Genomic DNA, 18,014 nt, shown 5'->3' with positions numbered 1-18,014 from the left:
TCCCCTTCTTCCTTTGTTTTTCCAATTTTCTAATCACTTTTTCACAAGGGGTCAGAAAACAAACACCTCCCACAAAGGTATCAGGAGGATTGGGCATACACACCAGGGCAAAACTGCAAGAGTGGTCATTTCTGACTGGGATGAAACACTAACATCACTAAAATCCTTGTGTGTATGTGCTTAGGGATATTTTATAGAAGAAACTCAAAAGCAACCACAAACTTCTCTTTGTTAACACCCTAAGCCATATCTGGGCCCTAAAATAGCAGCGACTAAGCAGAAAACCTAAAACAAACAATGAGAATCACAGCCAGTGGCAGTCCATGCAGCCACACTGGTGCAAAATCTCCATGCCTAGACATTTTTGGACTGATAAAAAAGCCCTGTGAGATCATCAAAAAGCAACATCTTTACTTTCATAGCTGCAAAAGAGAGACTTCCCCCTCATCTAATTTATCATCGCCATGAAGCATCACCACAAAATGAATTTCCCTGAGCTTATATAAAACTATACATTGTACACGCCTTAAAAATGTAAACTTTAGCTCACCCGTGTCCCACCTCACCTCTCCCAGACACTTGCCTTTTGTATTTATTAATGAGGAAGAAGTGAAATAAACATTTACAACACAATATTTAAAAGTGATACTATCCCAACCTTTTAAAACTACCATTGGCTTGTTCTTAAAGTTTTGCCTATGAATTGCTCAGCCTGCAAACACCCCCAAAGAAACACGCTTTGCTAAATGCAGTTCACAAAAATAGAACATAACTGCATTGTGGGCTCATCATTTCTAAGTTGTGAAGTGCTTCAGATTCCAGAGAACAATATACAACTCCCTCATTTACAGATGGGTTTTACAATAAAATAAAATTGTAGAAGACAAGCCATAGTTTTGTAACTGCACAAAAGAGAGAGAGAAAGGCTGTAGACTGACATGCCCTTGTCCTCTTCTCTTTCTGACTCTTTTAGTTGAACTCAAACAGTCGTCATCTTAGCTTTAAGCAACCAACTTGGACTATTTTGGCTCTAGAATGTGGAACTATAGGTGTTGCATGCGGTGGCTATGCAGTAGGATATATTATAGGTAGCAGGCTAATGTACATGTTTAATTTGGCATTAAGTACTGACATTTTATTAACATGTCACAAACATGTAGGTATATCTTCCATATAAATATGGCAGGGTAGTTAACATGTTAAATAATCAACATGGCTTTTTCTTTCAGAGATCCATCATGCCACACTACAAGCTCATGTATTTCAATCTGAGAGGAAGAGCAGAAATCATTCGCTATCTGTTTGCCTATTCAGGCATAAAGTACGAGGACCACAGGATAGAACAAGTTGACTGGCCCAAAATCAAACCAAGTGAGTAGAACAGATTCTTGTATACAAAGCTTTACAAGAAATCCAGTCAGAACACAAAACCACATGGGATGGTACCAATTTGCTGATTGAGGATGGGAAGAATCAATAAGTGCTAAAACCCCTCAGGTGAAATCTTGGCTTCATTGGCGTCAATGGGAATTTTACTATTGATTTCAGAGAGGCCAGGATTTCATCCCTTGTCTCCCTACCAGGCAATACAAGTCCAAGGACCAGATACTCAGTTAGTATAAATTGGCATAGTTCTTTTATCCTCACTGAATATACCCACACCAGCTGGGGCTCATGTCCCAAGTTTTCAAATGCTGTCAGCTAGGAACTGATGGAAACAAGGTAAGCATTAACACACTAAGAATCTTAGAAAAAATTGGCCCCAAAGGCTACACTAAAGCCCTTAAACCAATTTCAGAATCAAAATGAAAATTAAAGCAGCAAAGAGGGAACTGCCCTTTGTGACCTGACAAGTTCTCTACGAGCAGAAGCAACAAGAGCAGCTGAAAAGGGACAATGATAGACCACAGCCTTCCTCTGAAAAGCAATATACAGCCTACTGAGAACCTAACAGTGCACAGAAAGCTACAGGGTTCCTTTGTGTTTACAGTTAAATTAACTTGAGATTGACATAGAATGAGAATAAAATGTCAAAAGGTCAAAGCAATGTCATGTGTATGCCAAGCCCTTTGTTTACGTGGCATAGATTCTACCCTTTAAAACTGTTTAATATCTTAACTCATCAGCGAGTCTTAGTCCAGAAAAGACTGACATCAGGCTGGTAGTTTGGAGGTAAGCACTTGCCAATTTCTTCCACGTTGTCACTAGAGGAAATTGGCTTCTATTCGGTTACCTCCAGAACAGATTGCTTTCGTGCTTTCTACGTGGGAGCTGCACTTTAAGATTACAGAAAAACTTCAGCTGGGGAAAAATGTGTCTTTCCATTTGTTAAGTGGTACTTCCTGGAAGGAACACATTACATGGTCAGCACTGGCTTCCAAATTCTTTCTTGGTGCAATCAGAGGTTGTTTTATTCTATAAAGACCCAATGCTTTGAATCTTGAATGCTTTAAACATCATTTTCTCCTGAGTGATACTGAGACGCTTGCTAGTAACTGGGGAGCTCAGACTAAAACATCCCTCGCTAAAATAAGAAGAGGCATCAGGGGAACAGGGCAGAAATAGAGACAAGTTGTTTTCAGTGAGGGGCCTTGGATTTTGGAAACTATGTCTCCATCAAAGCCTGATTCTGTGGACCATCACATCATGTGGTATAACTTGGGTCTCTCCAAGGCATTTTCAGGAAAGAAGGGGAGAGAAGTGGAGAGGAGTGATGGTCAGACAGTTGGTTTTAGAGGGATTTAAGAGAATTTTTAGTGCTGGACTTTTTTCAAGTTGAATTTGTGTGTATCCACAAATGAAGTCTGTTTACATTTTCTACATGTACCTAGAATGTTGGATAGGTGATTATTAAATATTATTATTAAATAACACAGACAATATAAATGGAGACTTAGAAATTACAAATGCATTTACACCTTAAAACATATGAAAATCAGACTTACCTGCCAAGTCCTGAGTTCAAGATGCTGTATCTCCCATGCAGCAGCTGAAGACATCACAAACACTCAAACCAATCAGGCAGTAGGGCAGGAAAATACTTTCTAAGGTATTTTTAGTGTTCAGGACATGAAGCCATCCATGATGAAGCTTTTACATTATCCAGTGTCTGTTTGCCACTATGCCTGACTGCGACCTATCTGCACTACCATCATCCTGATCGAATGATTAGGGATGCAGAGTGTGTTAAAGAAGAAACCGGAACCAAGATTTCTAAGCTCTGTTCTTGAATCTACCTTTACTCTAGTGCCTTGGGCAAATCACTTAACTTTTGTTTCTCCATCTGTTAAATTAAAATAATACCAACCCACCCCACCGGGGTGTTGTAAGGTTTAATTAAAGTTGTAACATACTTAGGGAATATGTGTGATGAAAAGTGCTATATGTACATTCATAATATTACCATTACTACTTTGACTCTTTGCATTGGATTCCAGAGTAAATAATACATTTGGTAAAGTGCAGGGGGAGGAAGGTTTAGCTGGTGTCCAACTTGGGGCTAGATTCAGCAAACCCTCTGCTTGGAACTCCCACGGATGCAGTGGAAGATCTGTGAATGGCTAAACCAGGCACATAGAGTACTTTCTAAGGGTCATTAACTATTTTAGAAATGCAAGTAAAAGTAAAGAGAGAGCGAGAGAGGGTTGAACATATAGTGGTGATTGTCATGGGAAACTCCAAGCCCAGAAAATCAATTGGAAAGACACCTGAAAATGCTACTTTGCTCAAGAGTTGGATCCTAAATCCCTGCCTCTGGACCGCTCAAGGCTCTCATTAATGATACTGGGTGAGGGTGAGTTCATGCAGAGATAATGGTACCATTCCACCTGCACTATGTAAAAAAAACCCCAAAAAACAAAGTTGCATAATTTTCACATGTACCAGTAACTAATTTAACACTGCTAAAAATACTGGTTTTGTCTTGAGACCAGCCAGCAGCAGAATACTTATTGTGGGAAAATCTACTCTGTGGGAAATCATAATTAATTATTCACCCTTACAGTGTTTCTAGATTTAGCATGGTGAAACGTGTCATGGTGTATCACAAGGATATATAAGTGCTGATGTTTAATGAATATTTAGGTATGCAGGCAAATATAATCTGCCCTCCATCCAAATGTAAGTCTATGTGTCAGATTCAAGGTTCATGTGTGTGAGGAGAGTGTAGCTCAGTGCTTCTCTGATGTTATTTGGTTGTATTGAAATTATTGCAATAAATATAACTTCTAGTTGCACGTACATAATTATCAAGAGCTATGGGTAGTAAAAGGTTACAAAGCTGAAAGTGTCAAATCATGAGAACTCTCAAAGAACTCCTCAGCAAATGAAAATCAAATAGCCCTTCTAGCCAACTCCTCAGGCAAACCTTCCTTCCCACTCCCTCACAGATAAAAGCCTGAATAAATAGGTAGGTCCAGTCATGTGTCTTAGAGGTAAACAAACTTGGCCCCTGCAGAGGAATCAAATGACAGACCAAGGATCCTTCAATGCAATTGCACTGCCTCCAACCTCAACAAATAAAAATCTAGACTTTTCTAGCTCAGCTGATTTCACCATCAGGACGGAGCACAAAGAAAGGCAGTCTTTTAGCCAGGGCCTAAGCTGAACAGGGCTTTGTCTATCAGAATGATGGTACTCTAAGAATAGCATATAGAAACAAACTGGAAGCCAGTGCAGTTTTCAAAACACAAGTACAAAACTCTCTGTATAAGAAACAGAACCACATTCTGCACGAGTTGACGTTTATGAAGTATATTTTGTTTTACTAGCATCAAGACATAATTAGTGAATGTAATGTAATATAATACAGTGATATAAATAAAACAAGACAGTCAAAACAAAATAACCTCGGCATAAAACAAGATACAAATTAAATATGTCATCTTGCTTTTCAATTGTTTGAAAACCTCACTGTGGAAAATGTCAAAGCATTATTTTCATACAAAACATTCTGATTTAGATGAACCCACATTTTCTGATGGAACACTGTTCTATCGAAAAAAAATTCCACAGACTCCACCTACAAAGAGAATACTGACATTACCAGAACATACGTTCATGGAAATCATGTGCTGTACATTCCTTCTTATCCCTTCATTTCAAACTGCCTAGCCTAAAAGTAGAAGCAATAAAAACTGCTACGTCTTGGTGTTTCAGCTAAGCCTTCCCAATAAAGCAAAGCCACAATGCTACATAATCATTAAAAGACTTTCTGCTCTAAAATACCAGTTGTAATGGTAAGAAGATTGCATCAGCTCAAGTGACTAGCTTTTACTGCTGATACGAGCCAACAATTAGGAATTACACTAGTTATGTGGTTATCATGCTAGATTTCCTCATTCACATCTGCAATAGTTTGTATCACAGTTCACACAGGTCTTTAAATATTAGGAGACTTTGGAAGACTACAAACATTGGCAGAAGGAGATGCAGCAGCAGTGCGGTGCATGGCTTATTTGCATCTCTCTAAAGTATTAATTTCATTCAGACTAGACAAATCCTACATTGCACAAAACGTTTTGAGCTGATTCCCTTTTTAACATAAAAATTGTATCTGAAAAAAATAGTCTATACAATATAGCAGAGTGGTGTATTTTTGGTTGGTACAAATTATGTAACTATAATATTGAAAACAGGTTGGGGGAAAGCACAGAAGTTAAATTTCCATGGATAACAACATACACAAGAATGTGCACGCATTTCTACACTTAATTTTGTGAACAAATCAGGGCCCAATTGGGAATGCTGAGATCAGACATCAAGCCCATAACCTAACTCTTTTAAACTACTCTTTCAAGGGAAGAAAAAGGTAGAACTGTAGAGGGGAAAGAACAGCATCTCTTCTCTCCTCCCATTATTGTAGACAAGGAACAGATCTTCTGATTCAGAGTCTAAAGGAGCTCCTCAGAGAACATTTCAGATTTAAAAAAAAAACAAGTTTGGAAAACTGCATCCACAGGACCATAGCCATGGAAGCATGAAAAACCACAAGGTGAAATTTTGCTTCATTAATTAAGATGATCCAAGAATTATTATAAGACTTTTCTTTAGAAAAAAAAACAAGCATGAGACAAAAAATGTACTCTCCATCCTGTCTCCCAAGCAAAGATATTACTGAAAAACAGCATGCATGTGTAGAACGGAGTTTGAAACTTGGTGCCTTGCCCAGAGTTAGAATTCATTTTAATTCTCCTCCTAGGAAGACCCAGGCAAACAAACACTGCAGGATGTTAAGAGTTAACCTTAACATGCAGGACAGTAATTTAGAATGTTGCAGCTTTTACTTTTGAACAATATTAAACATTATGTGATTTTGGAGTGGCCAATTTCTGAGTATTTCTCTTAACTCAATATTACTTTTCAGCAGCTTTGGCTGAACAATTCATTCTTTATTCCTCATGCTATTATCTCTCTCTCACTCTTTCGCAGATTACTATAATGTATTCTCAGTGCACCATAAATATAAAAGCTTTGCATGGTTTGGTTTAGGTACTTTGACAACAAAATGTATATAATTGTACATTTCATTTATTTCCTTTTGTCACCCATCAGACAATCTGCTGTAGGATTTCAAAATAGTAATTTGGGGCAAAAATTCTGTAACTTCAATATTAAGGAAATTCATGCAGACCAGTAAACAAGCAAAGCCATGTAAATGCAACTCTTCCTGGCTGCTTTTCAATAGAGTTGGCAAGAAATAGGAATCTCCATTTTGCAGGACATTCCGAGTTGCCGATGTTTAGTTCTGTAGGGGAATTTCTTGCAAAATGGAACAATCCATTTCACTGTCCAGCCCGCTTGCCCCCCTGCAAAGTGGGCAGTTCATGAACTGACAAGTCCTAGGGCTGGCAACTGGGAAACCAACCGGGGAGTCCCCCTGCCAGCAGGAGAGCCAGGACCCTGACTGGTTTCCTGTCAGCCTGGCCAGCAGGCTGCCAGTACACCAGGCAGCCTGGCCAGTCTCTTTGGTTTCCATCAAAAGTATAAATGGAATCGACATACTCACATGGAATGTTTCTATTCCATCAGATCAGCATTTTCCAACCGCAAACTGCTTTCCTCTTCAATGCTTGCTCAGGACTAGCACAGACCACCTTTAAGCTAATACCCCCAAAGTGGGAAAGGTAGTGAATGTGAGGCATTGGATCCGGATGAGCTTCCAATCTATGTCAGAGCCCCACAGCTCTTGTTATAAGCAAATAAAATGTAACACTTACCTAACACGTGATTTTTGACGCGCTGTACAAAGTTTAATTGTTATTTATTTGGGCTTCTAGACGTGATGATTTAGGGACAAATCCTGAGAGAAGCTAACCCCTGCAACCACCTTCAATCTCAATGCAATTATAAGCTGTCAGTGCCTCTTAAGATTTGGCTTGAAATCATCACACATGCAGACTCAGCAAGCACTAGGCACCCCACCTGTCAGCTTATCTCCTCTTGATTGCCAGTCTATCTTCCCTGCATGAAGCCTCTCTGAGCTCCATGGTAAATCCACCCTAACAGCATGCCTGACCTTCTGATGAGATCTGCCTCCTCACTACTGGGGATCAACCAGGAACTTGGAGCACGGGAAAGCATTTTACACAGCGAGTGCAGGAAGGGAGACAGACACAAAAGTGGACAAACTCTCCTGTTTGGCACATGTACTATCCTATATTCTTAACCTGGTTCTGTCTCCCAGCAGTCAAGAGATCCGTCCCATCTCCCCAGATGATGCCTCTTGGCAGCCACCAAAACTTCCCAGAGAAAGTATTCATGTCCCACCTGGAAATCACCCAGTTCACAATGGTTTACGTCCACCAGGAAACTCCCTAGTTCACAAAGGGTTGAAAATACTACCAGATCAAGACGCTGGGGTTTGTGTTTTGGCTACAGAAAAAAAAGTGGGTGGTTTGGATCCAGGCTCCATGGTATTTGAACCAACGAAATTGAGGGTTGGAGTGGAAAGTCAGGGTAAAAATGATCTTGTTTTGACCTGTCCCTAAATTAAAATAATGTTAATTGCCAACCAGTGCTAGAGAGCAATGCACTTCAAAAGTAAGTGCAAAATGTGGCTAACTGCTACTATAGCCTGCCAAGCTATTGGCTTTTTCTGAAGCCACATCTAGATGGGAATTTTTGATCTGACCTCTATCTTTATAGTTCATTGAAACAAAATCCCAGGTCTATACACTCCCCAGCTGTAGGGCATATGCAATCTGGAAATGAATCTGGATTAAGCAATATGAGCTCACCTCATATCCTTCCTGCCCATTTAAATAGGTACAGAAATGTAAACCGGGAGACACAGAATCTCTTCATTCTAGATCCTGCTGAACTTGGGAAACAAAACTGGTAGGGAGGGTTCAGATTTAAACATACAATTTAAATGATGGAATTGAAAATATTTCAATCACCAGCAGAAATATACTCAATTCAAGACCTACTGAGTCACATAATAGGCTGTTTTAAAAACATTTAAAAATCCCTTGGCATGGAATACATTGAAAAGGAATGAGTGTCACCATTTCATTGAGTCATAAAGCTACTAAAATCTGCAGCATGTTATATGAACAACAACAGTTCAAGGGGAAAGTACTGACAATTAACAGCCACTTCATAGCAGTAGCACGGGATATTTTTATGTCATTCACTGCTAAATATTTACCATCTCTTCCCAGGGAATGATCTGAGGTTAGAAGTGTGGTTGAAAGGTCCAAAGGCAAGTTGCTGAGTTGGTGATTATTGTGATGAAAAATAATTCTGCTGTAGTAAATCTTCGGAGATGACTCTTCGGAGACTTAGTGTCTGACAGCAGAAAGCAAGCATTTCTCAGGGGATGTGCATCATTTTTCCTGAATGACTCTTGTTGGAATGACATAACAGCTTTACAGAACACCACTCAGGCTCTTGGTGAATAGTCACTTTAAAAACAAACACATATTATAGTATTACTTGTGTTATGGCAATATCTAGAGGGCCCAACTTCAATCAGGGCTCCGCTGTGTCACAAACACATTTTAAAGGGTAGCTCCTGCCCTAAAGAGCCTACATTTTACATACACAAGATGGATAGGGTGGAGGGAAAGAGTATTAGCCCCTTGTTTACAGAAAGAGAACTGGGGCACAGAGAGATTAAGTGACCTGCCCAAGGTCACATGGGAGATCTATAGCAGAGCCAAGACCTGAACCCAGCTTCCCCGAGTCCCAGTCCAGTCTCTTCACCACAAGACAATTCTTCATCTCTATTGGCTTTATCAAATCCTCTAAAAAGTGAAATCTCCTTCCATTTACGCTTTCAGCAAATTCTCTCTCTAAAATCTTTCTGACATCAGACACTAATTAAGCATTTGTTTCCCATGGCTCAGTTTAAATAAACATCCACATAACAGCAAAGAAACAGATGCTATTCTTGATTTTGAGAGGTTGCCATTTCAACAATGCTGGATGTAACTGTTTGTCAGTCTCTAGACAACCCAAGTGCCCTATTTTCAACCTGATCTACACTGGGGGTTGGGGGGTGGGGAAGAGATCTAAGTTACGCAACTTCAGCTATGAGAATAGCGTAGCCAAAGTCGACATATCTTAGATCAAATTAAAATTACTTACTTTGCATCCTCATGACGCTGGATCGATGGCCACAGCTTCCCCATCGACTTTACTTCTGCCTCTCACACTGCTGGAGTTCAGTAGTCGACGGGAGAGCAAACTGGGGATCCATTTATTGCGTCTACACTACACTCGATAAATCAATCCCTGATAGATTGATCACTACCCGCCAATCTGGCGGGTAGTGTAGATATACCCTTAGAGACGGTTAGGCTGCCAGATTGCACCATAACCGAATGAAGCTGTGAGGTGCACAAGAAAGCTTAAACACATACACATGGAGCTTTATAAACTGTTTTAATACTAACAAAAATGAGATAGAGGAGGAACAGTTCATTTCATAGTGCAAGCCCAGGAAGGGAGAGGAGGAGGAAGGTGAAATCACACATGTGAGAAACAGCTGAAATGAAGGATCAGAATCAACCTGGAAAAGAAGAGAGGACAGCAGGAAGAGAGGAAGCATATGAGACAGAAGGGAAAGGTAGAAGAAATAATACTAGTCATGGAGATTTACCTTCTCTGTCCCCTCTCCTGGTCAACAGCAGGAAGGAGGTGGAAATGATTTCAAAAAGTCTGGCCTAGAAAGGGAGTTGGGTCTCCAGGGATCCAGCCACAGGAGGCAGCTTGAAAACTAGGAGGCTTCTGAGGGGCACAGAGCCCTTAGGAGAGCAAGTTCACGCCAGGAGGAGCTGCAGTAGCCTGTGGGAAAGCGCTGTGGGGTGATGATTATGGGCCATTTGTCGTGCACAGGTCAATTGCCTGTTATCAGGAGCCATGTAGGAACAGCTACATTGGCCTGGAAGCATAACAGAGGTGATGTCTAATTGCCTTTGTTGGAATGGACTAAAAGTGGAATCCCAGTTAGGAGGCCTGAGGAGCCTTAACCCTCTCTATTGTTATGAGTGAGAGGTTGTACCTTGAGTTTGAAAGACCTTCCTTTCTATCTCCACTAGGAAAGGATCCTTTCCTTGAGCAACAGGCCTAAGTGCTTATTGGGAGTCATCAGGTGCTAGAGTCTACAGGAGCTAGCCGATGAAACACCTTCACAGCTTATATCTGAGCTGAGGCACACCCAGCTCCAGACCCCTAAGGTGCACTCAGTGACTTCATTGGGTGGCAACAGTACTAACTTCCAGAGGAGCTGTGTGGGATTTAGTTCGGTACAGAATTCAGGGCAGTGTGCCACACCAGAAAACAACGTATAATCAGGAAATGAGCAAAAACACACACAATTAGCTACTGAAAGCATACATGAAAAATAGTTAAGAATTAGAGGAAATAATTTGTATTAGCCAGTGACCCATGCTGTTTGCTTGTTCTCAGACTCCCTTTCTTATTAGACAGTCCTCTTTCTAATCTATTAAATCAACTCACGCTCATAATGCATCCAGAGGCATGCAGATAAGAAAAGGCAGCAACCATGAACTGCACAGGCAAGTTTCAGAGTAGCATTTATATCTCACATAGCTCAGAAATGGAAATATTTCTAGGAAGACCAAAAGATGTTTTTCTGGATTTCTTTCTTAAAATTGCTCCCGTGGGAGTTTAAGTTTTTTGTAGATGAGAATTTGTATTTCTGAAAATGCGAGAAGAATATCCAAGGGTACTTGGAGCTAAATTGACATAAGATGACTCCATAACTGAGCAGGACTTAAGGGAAAAAAAGTCACTTTTATGCTTCTTTCCAGCTTTGGCCTGTCCCTGTGAATGGGGTCCAGCATGTTTAGAATGGTGCTAAAAACCCCCACCATGCTCTCACTGAAGTCCCTCTGGACTTGTCCCATGCCTTAGCTCTATTCTCAGCAGACATTTAAACTGTGTCAGAACCTGAGTCAACTACTGCTGACTTTAAACTGTGCTTCATCACACTTCAGAAAGTTCACTATTCCAGCCCTGTATGGGACCTGTGTCCATGACCTTGCTCATTTGCAAGATTGCTATATTCTAGAGTAAGGACCTGTCTACACTGTAAAAACATCCAAGCTGGATAGATCAGGGCATGGTCTGGGGACACCGACAAACGCCACAATGCCCCACATACACTGGTATTTTAACCGTTGGGGGAGATTTGCATTGTAACCAGGTTCCATGACAGCTGCTTTTACAAAGAGAATGGCCCTAAGACAGTTAAAATGAGTACTCTGAAAGCAGGGTTAAGAAGATTTCTTTTTATTTCAATCACTTTTGAAAAAAGATTCCCTTTTTGAAAAGGGGGGAGGGGAGAGCGGAGGGGCACAAATGTGGGAAGTATGATGAGCATTGTAAACATGGATGGGAGGGTTGGAAAAGTCTGACACCAGGGAGGAGTGGGAACAGCTATTGTACAGAAGGCAAGGGGTGGAAAGAGAGAAGGAAGAACAGAAGAGGTTGTTTCATTAAAAAGGCAAATTTGGCCCTCTGATACTTGTTCCATTTAACATTAATGGGAAATGTGTATGCATACCTGACAGCTGAATTCTGCCCATAGTACAGGTGATGAGAGACAAGAGGAAGAAACAGAGAGAGAATGAAAGGGAGGTGTCAAAATGAAGAGAGAATGTTGCGAGAGGGAAACAAATGGAGACAGAAGCAGGACTTCTGTCAATCAGACACGAAATGCTGCTTCCAGGAAGGCTAATTCTCTGACTGAGAGTAAACAAAGTAAAAAGAAGAATGGAAAAAGTTAAAAGGAAGCTGCAGTAGGAGTAGGTAAGAGTGGGCAGCAACTCCATAGGAAATGTCTCCATCTTTGTGTAGCTTTATTGCATTGATGTTGGGTTTACTTAACAGTAAGATGCATTTTTAAAACAACTTCTGGTAGCTTTGGCTTGGTCTGCTCTGCGCCTTTGGATTGTAGAATCATAGCAGAGAGCATTCTGCAGCTACTCCAGCAGCTTTGGTTGAGGTGTGGGGCGTCAGTGACTGCTGAGGGGGGTTGTTTGTTTTTACATTTGCCTATTGTTCTCTTGAGGAAGGAAATGCCATTAGATTTCCCCATCACATCCCAGCTGAAGTGGGACCACAGGGGAAGCCATGTTGATCAGCTAACATAGTGTTAAAATACAGTTTGCCCTGTTCACATTAGGGCTTTCAAATGTGTTCATTAAAATATTTTAACTAGTGTGTTCTTTAAAACCACCTTTTATCTTAGCGTGAACAGGCTCTGTGAGGGTAACAGAGGGAGAAACAGGATGGAGGGGGTGCAGTTAATGCCTCACTTGTAGGGAAAGGGCAAGAGAGCTAGCTAGAGCGGAACTTACCCTAAGTGCTGAGGACAAGGGTGCTGATGAAATGTGGCTGCAGTAGAGATCCCCTAGGAAGCAGGCTGCCTGGGGGATGCTTCAGGTTCTGAGGCACGAATAGAGGCAGCAGCAGAGTTGGCCATCTTGTTACTTGTCAGGACAGAGGAGGGATGAGGTCTGAAAAACCCTGTCTCAGAGCCCTGGGAGATGGAAGGAGGAGGGTTGGCTCGATTTGTCTGGGTTCTGGGAGTGACCGTGGCAGGGAACTCAAAGGCAGAGATACTATTCTTTTACCCATCTCTCCATCTACTTTCTCTCCTTTCTTCTATTTCTCCTTTATCCTTCCTATTCTCCTCTTTCCAGGACTAGAAAGGGAAGAGGAGGGAAGAGGCAGAGTTTAAAAAGGAAGGAGTTGGGTTAGAAGACTGAGACAGTCTCCATGCTTCTAGTCACAAGGCAGCAAAATAGTTGGAGGGAAATGGGTGTACTGTGTGGTATTGGGGACTGTCTTTCAGGGCTGAATTTCCCAAACACAGTCCTGGAGGGGTGCTGCGAAGCTACTGCTATGCACAACCAGTTGGCTGTAGTCACAGAATAAAGCAAATCTCTTTCAAGCTCCTAAACCACTGACTGATCGCTGAACACAAGTTTCAGGACTAAAAAGGAACTAAAATTTCCTACATGGAAGAATGAAGCAGATAAAAATTCCACCTAGAGTTGAAACTAGACAGTGGAAGACAGCTGGAGACAATTTAAACAGCGTTTCAGCCTGCATCTTCAAGCAGTCTGTCCCAGCAAAAATAAAGACAGCTGCAAGGGAGCCTGATAAAAGTTTTGTGAATTTCTCATATAATTGAGAATCTTAAAGTGTCCTAGAATATATTTAACTCATATATTAAGGAAGTGCTTGAGATTCAAATGAATACACCTCTACCTCGATATAACGCTGTCCTTGGGACCCAAAAAATCTTACCGTGTTATAGGTGAAACCGTGTTATATTGAACTTGCTTTGATCCACCGGAGTGCACAGCCCTGTTCCTCCAGGAGCACTGCTTTACCGTGTTATATCCAAATTCATGTTATATTGGGTGGTGTTATACCAAGGTAGCGGTGTACCTCCATCCAGTAGGGAAAGTCTCCTTCCTCCTTCCAAACAATGGCCTGGTCTACACTACGTGTTTAAACTGATTTTAGCAGATTTAAACCGATTTAACGCTGTACCAGTCCACACTACGAGGCCCTTTATATCGCTATAAAGGGCTCTTTAAATCGGTTTCTGTACTCCTCCCTGACAAGAGGAGTAGCGCTAAAATCGGTATTACCATATCAGATTAGGGTTAGTGTGGCCGCAAATCGATGGTATTGGCCTCCGGGCGGTATCCCACAGTGCACCACTGTGACCGCTCTGGACAGCGATCTCAACTCGGATGCAGTGGCCAGGTAAACAGGAAAAGCCCTGCGAAATTTTGATTTTCATTTCCTGTTTGCCCAGCATGGAGCTCTGATCAGCAAGGGGGCAATGCAGTCCCAAATCCAAAAAGAGCTCCATCATGGACCATACGGGAGATACTGGATCTGATCGCTGTATGGGGAGACAAATCTGTTCTATCAAAGCTCCGTTACAGAAGACGAAATGCCAAAGGGTTTGAAAAAAAAATCTACAGGCTACACAGTGCTGCGTGACAAGTGTAACGGGAAGCCAGAGACTCAAATGGACGATCATGGAGGGAGGGAGGGGATACTGAGGACTCCAGCTATCCCACAGTCCCCAGAAGTCTCCAAAAAGTATTTGCATTCTTGGCTGAGCTCCCAATGCCTGTAGGTTCAAACACATTGTCCGGCGTGGTTCAGGGAATAGCTCGTCAATTTACTCCCCTTCCCCACGTGAAAGAAAAGGGAAAGAAATTGTTTCTTGACTTCTTTCAATGTCACCCTATGTCTACTGAATGCTGCTGGTAGACGCGATGCTGCAGCAGTGAAGAGAAGTATCCACTCCTCTCCCCTCCCCGGTGGCAGACGGTGCAGTAGGACTGGTAACCGTCCTTGTCATCAACCTGTGAGTGCTCCTGGCTGGCTTCAGGTGAGGCTGGCCGGGGGCGCCTGGGTGAAAATAGGAATGACTCCCGGTCATTCCCAGTAGATGGTACAGAACGGCTGGTAACTGTCTTCATCATAGCAACTGGGGGCTGAGCTTCAATCAGCCCCCTCCCTTTCATGTGAAAAGAAAAGATTCTGTACTGCCTGGACTATCATAGCAGTGGGATGCTGGGCTCCTCTCCCCCACACGGCTTAATGTCCTGCCTGGACTATCATAGCACCGGGAGGCTGCCTCCCCATCATTTTATGTCACTAAAAACTCAATGTTTCTTATTCCTGCATTCTTTATTACTTCATGACACAAATGGGGAGGACAGTGCCAAGGTAGCCCAGGAAGGTTGGGGGAGGAAGGAAGCAACGGGTGGGGTTGTTGCAGAGCCAGCCCCGTGAATGGCATGTAGCTCATTTCTGCAGGATCTGACACGGAGTGGCTGTGCTCTCTGATACACTGGTTCGCTAGTACACTTGCCCCATATTCTAGGCAGGACTGACTATTTTTAGAAACCATAAAGGAGGGATTGACTCAGGGAGTCAGTCCCAGTTTTGCCTTTGCGCCCCCGGCCGATCTCAGCCAGGGGCACCCATGATAGCAGCAGACAGCACAGAAGGACAGATAACCGTCATCTCATTGCCAAATTACCCTGGCAGCAGACGGTACAGAATGACTGGTAACCATCTCTGCTATCATGCAAAAGCAAATGAATGCTGCTGTGTAGCGCTGGAGTATTGCTTCTGTCCGCGGCATCCAGTACACATACGGTGACTGTAAAAAAAAAAAAGCTGAACGGGCTCCATGGTTGCCGTGCTATGGCGTCTGCCAGGGCAATCCAGGGAAAAAGGGCGCGAAATGATTGTCTGCCGTTGCTTTCCTGGAGGAAGGAATGACTGAGGACATTTACCCAGAATCACCCGCAACAATGATTTTTGCCCCATCAGCCACTGGGCTCTCAACCCAGAATTCTAAGGGGCGGGGGAGACTGCAGGAACTATGGGATAGCTATGGAATAGCTACCCACAGTGCAACTCTCCGGAAATTGACACTAGCCTCGGACCATGGACGCACACCGCCGAATTAATGTGCTTAGTGTGGCCGCGTGCACTCGACTTTATACAATCTGTTTTATAAAACCGGTTTATGTAAAATCGGAATGATCCCGTAGTGTAGACGCACCCAATGACTACACTGCTCAAACTCACTCTTCCTCACTGGTAAATGGTGATTTAAGTCTCCATGTGGTGCCAATCTATGCTCACAACATTTACTATTCTCCGGTGACACTTGGGTTTTTATCTTGACCAGGACTACTCTGTACAATCAGCAAAAAAAAGAAAATTTATGTATTATTTCAGGTATTTTAAAACTCGGACATTTCCTGATTTGTCTTGGTAATGACACTTGAAAGAAAAAAGGCATTTAACTTTTGCAGTGTAAAGTTGAACACATATTAGAGAAATGTAAACTTCTATAGCTCTACTCTGCCAAATTATATGGAATAATTAAATATATTGAAGATATTTTATGGCCTGAACTAAGTCCCTGTTATTCTAGGGATAAAACCATAAAGCAATCTAAGCATCTGCCAGACACTCTGGTTTGATACACTACACAGACTCTAGATGAAGGATCACTGATGAAATGCCAGACCTTTACAATGGTTTATAGCATGAGTCTGTCTTCAGAAGTGTCAAATTAGTCCCTAAATGTGTGGATTAGTAGCTCTGCATTGGGAAACAGATTGGTTATTCCGACTGTGATGGGGTTAGGTCACAGAGACCCTCTTTAGACTGTCACCTGATGTGCTGAAATTACCTCTGAGCCCATTTTCCCTGATGGCCTGGGACTCCAGAACCCTGCCTACTTGAGCCAGACATGCTAGTTTGCTGCAATACAGACCCAGGTCTGAATCACGCCCCCCAAAGCTGCAGGCTTTAACCAAGAACTGCTCAGCAGGTCACCTCTCTCCAGCACCCAGACACACAGCTCCCAGTGGGATCCAAACCCCAAATAAATCTGTTTCACTCTGTATAAAGCTTATACAGGGTAAACTCATGAATTGTCCACCCTCTACAACACAGAGAGAGAGAGATGCACAGCTGTTTGCTCCTCCAGGTATTAATCGCTTACTCTGGGTTTACTAATAAACAAAAGTGATTTTATTAAGTATAAAAAGTAGGACTTAGGTGGTTTCAAGTAATGAAAGACAGAAGAAAGGAAGTCATCAAGCAAAACAAAACAAAACATGCAAGTCTAAGCCTAACACGGTTAAGAAACAGAATACAGGTAAATCTCACCCTCAGATGTTCGAATAAGCTTCCTTAACAGACTAGACTCTCTCTTAGTACAGTCCTTGTTAGTTCCAGCTCAGGTGGTAACTAGGGGATTTCTCATGACTGGCAACCCTCTTTGTTCTGTTCCACCCCCTTTTATAGCTTTGGCACAAGGTGGGAATCTTTTGTCTCTCTGGGTCCCCACCTCTCTTTCTAAAAGGAAAAGCACCAGTTTTAAGATGGATTCCAGTACCAGATGACATGGTCACATATCCTGTGAGACCCCAAGCACAGGAAAGCTTACAAGTAAACAGAGCCAGTTACAAGCAATTGTTCTAATTAATGGGAGCCATCAAGATCCTAAGCCACCATTAATGGCCCACACTTTGCATAATTACAATAGGACCACAGAGTAATACTTCATATTTCTAGTTTAGATACAAGAATGATACATTCATACAAATAGGATGAACACACTCAGTAGATTATAAACTTTGTAATACCTTACAAGAAATCTTTTGCATGAAGCATATTTCAGTTATATCATATTCACCTTTATAAACATATTTCCATAAAACATATGGAGTGCAACATCACACCCACCAAATATATATAGGGCATATTCACATTTTTGTCATATATACACACATACAAGAATCATGGACAGGGCCGCCCAGAAGATTCAGGGGGCCTGGGGTCTTCGGTGGCAGGGGATCCCTGCTTCGGCGGTAATTTGGCAGCAGGGGGTCCTTCCGCTCCGGGACCCACCACTGAAGTGTCCCGAAGACCCCCGGTGGGGGGCCCCCACCACCAAAATGCCGCCAAAGACCCAGCAC

The 18,014-nt window shown here is 42.2% G+C and overlaps 1 protein-coding gene across 1 annotated transcript in view; it reads left to right on the top strand.

The window, feature by feature from the left end:
• The window catches only part of HPGDS (hematopoietic prostaglandin D synthase), a 75,438-nt gene that overhangs the window by 27,034 nt on the left and 30,390 nt on the right, over positions 1-18,014 (top strand). Inside the window, exon 2 of the mRNA XM_050944073.1 lies at positions 1,230-1,371. Within this exon, the coding sequence (XP_050800030.1) occupies positions 1,239-1,371 (133 nt within the window). The 5' untranslated portion in view covers positions 1,230-1,238. The remainder of the gene's footprint in view (positions 1-1,229; positions 1,372-18,014) is intronic.

Source organism: Gopherus flavomarginatus, chromosome 3, assembly GCF_025201925.1.
Source record: "Gopherus flavomarginatus isolate rGopFla2 chromosome 3, rGopFla2.mat.asm, whole genome shotgun sequence".
Taxonomy (NCBI): Eukaryota; Metazoa; Chordata; order Testudines; family Testudinidae; genus Gopherus; species Gopherus flavomarginatus.
This window is presented reverse-complemented; position numbering and strand designations above follow the sequence as displayed.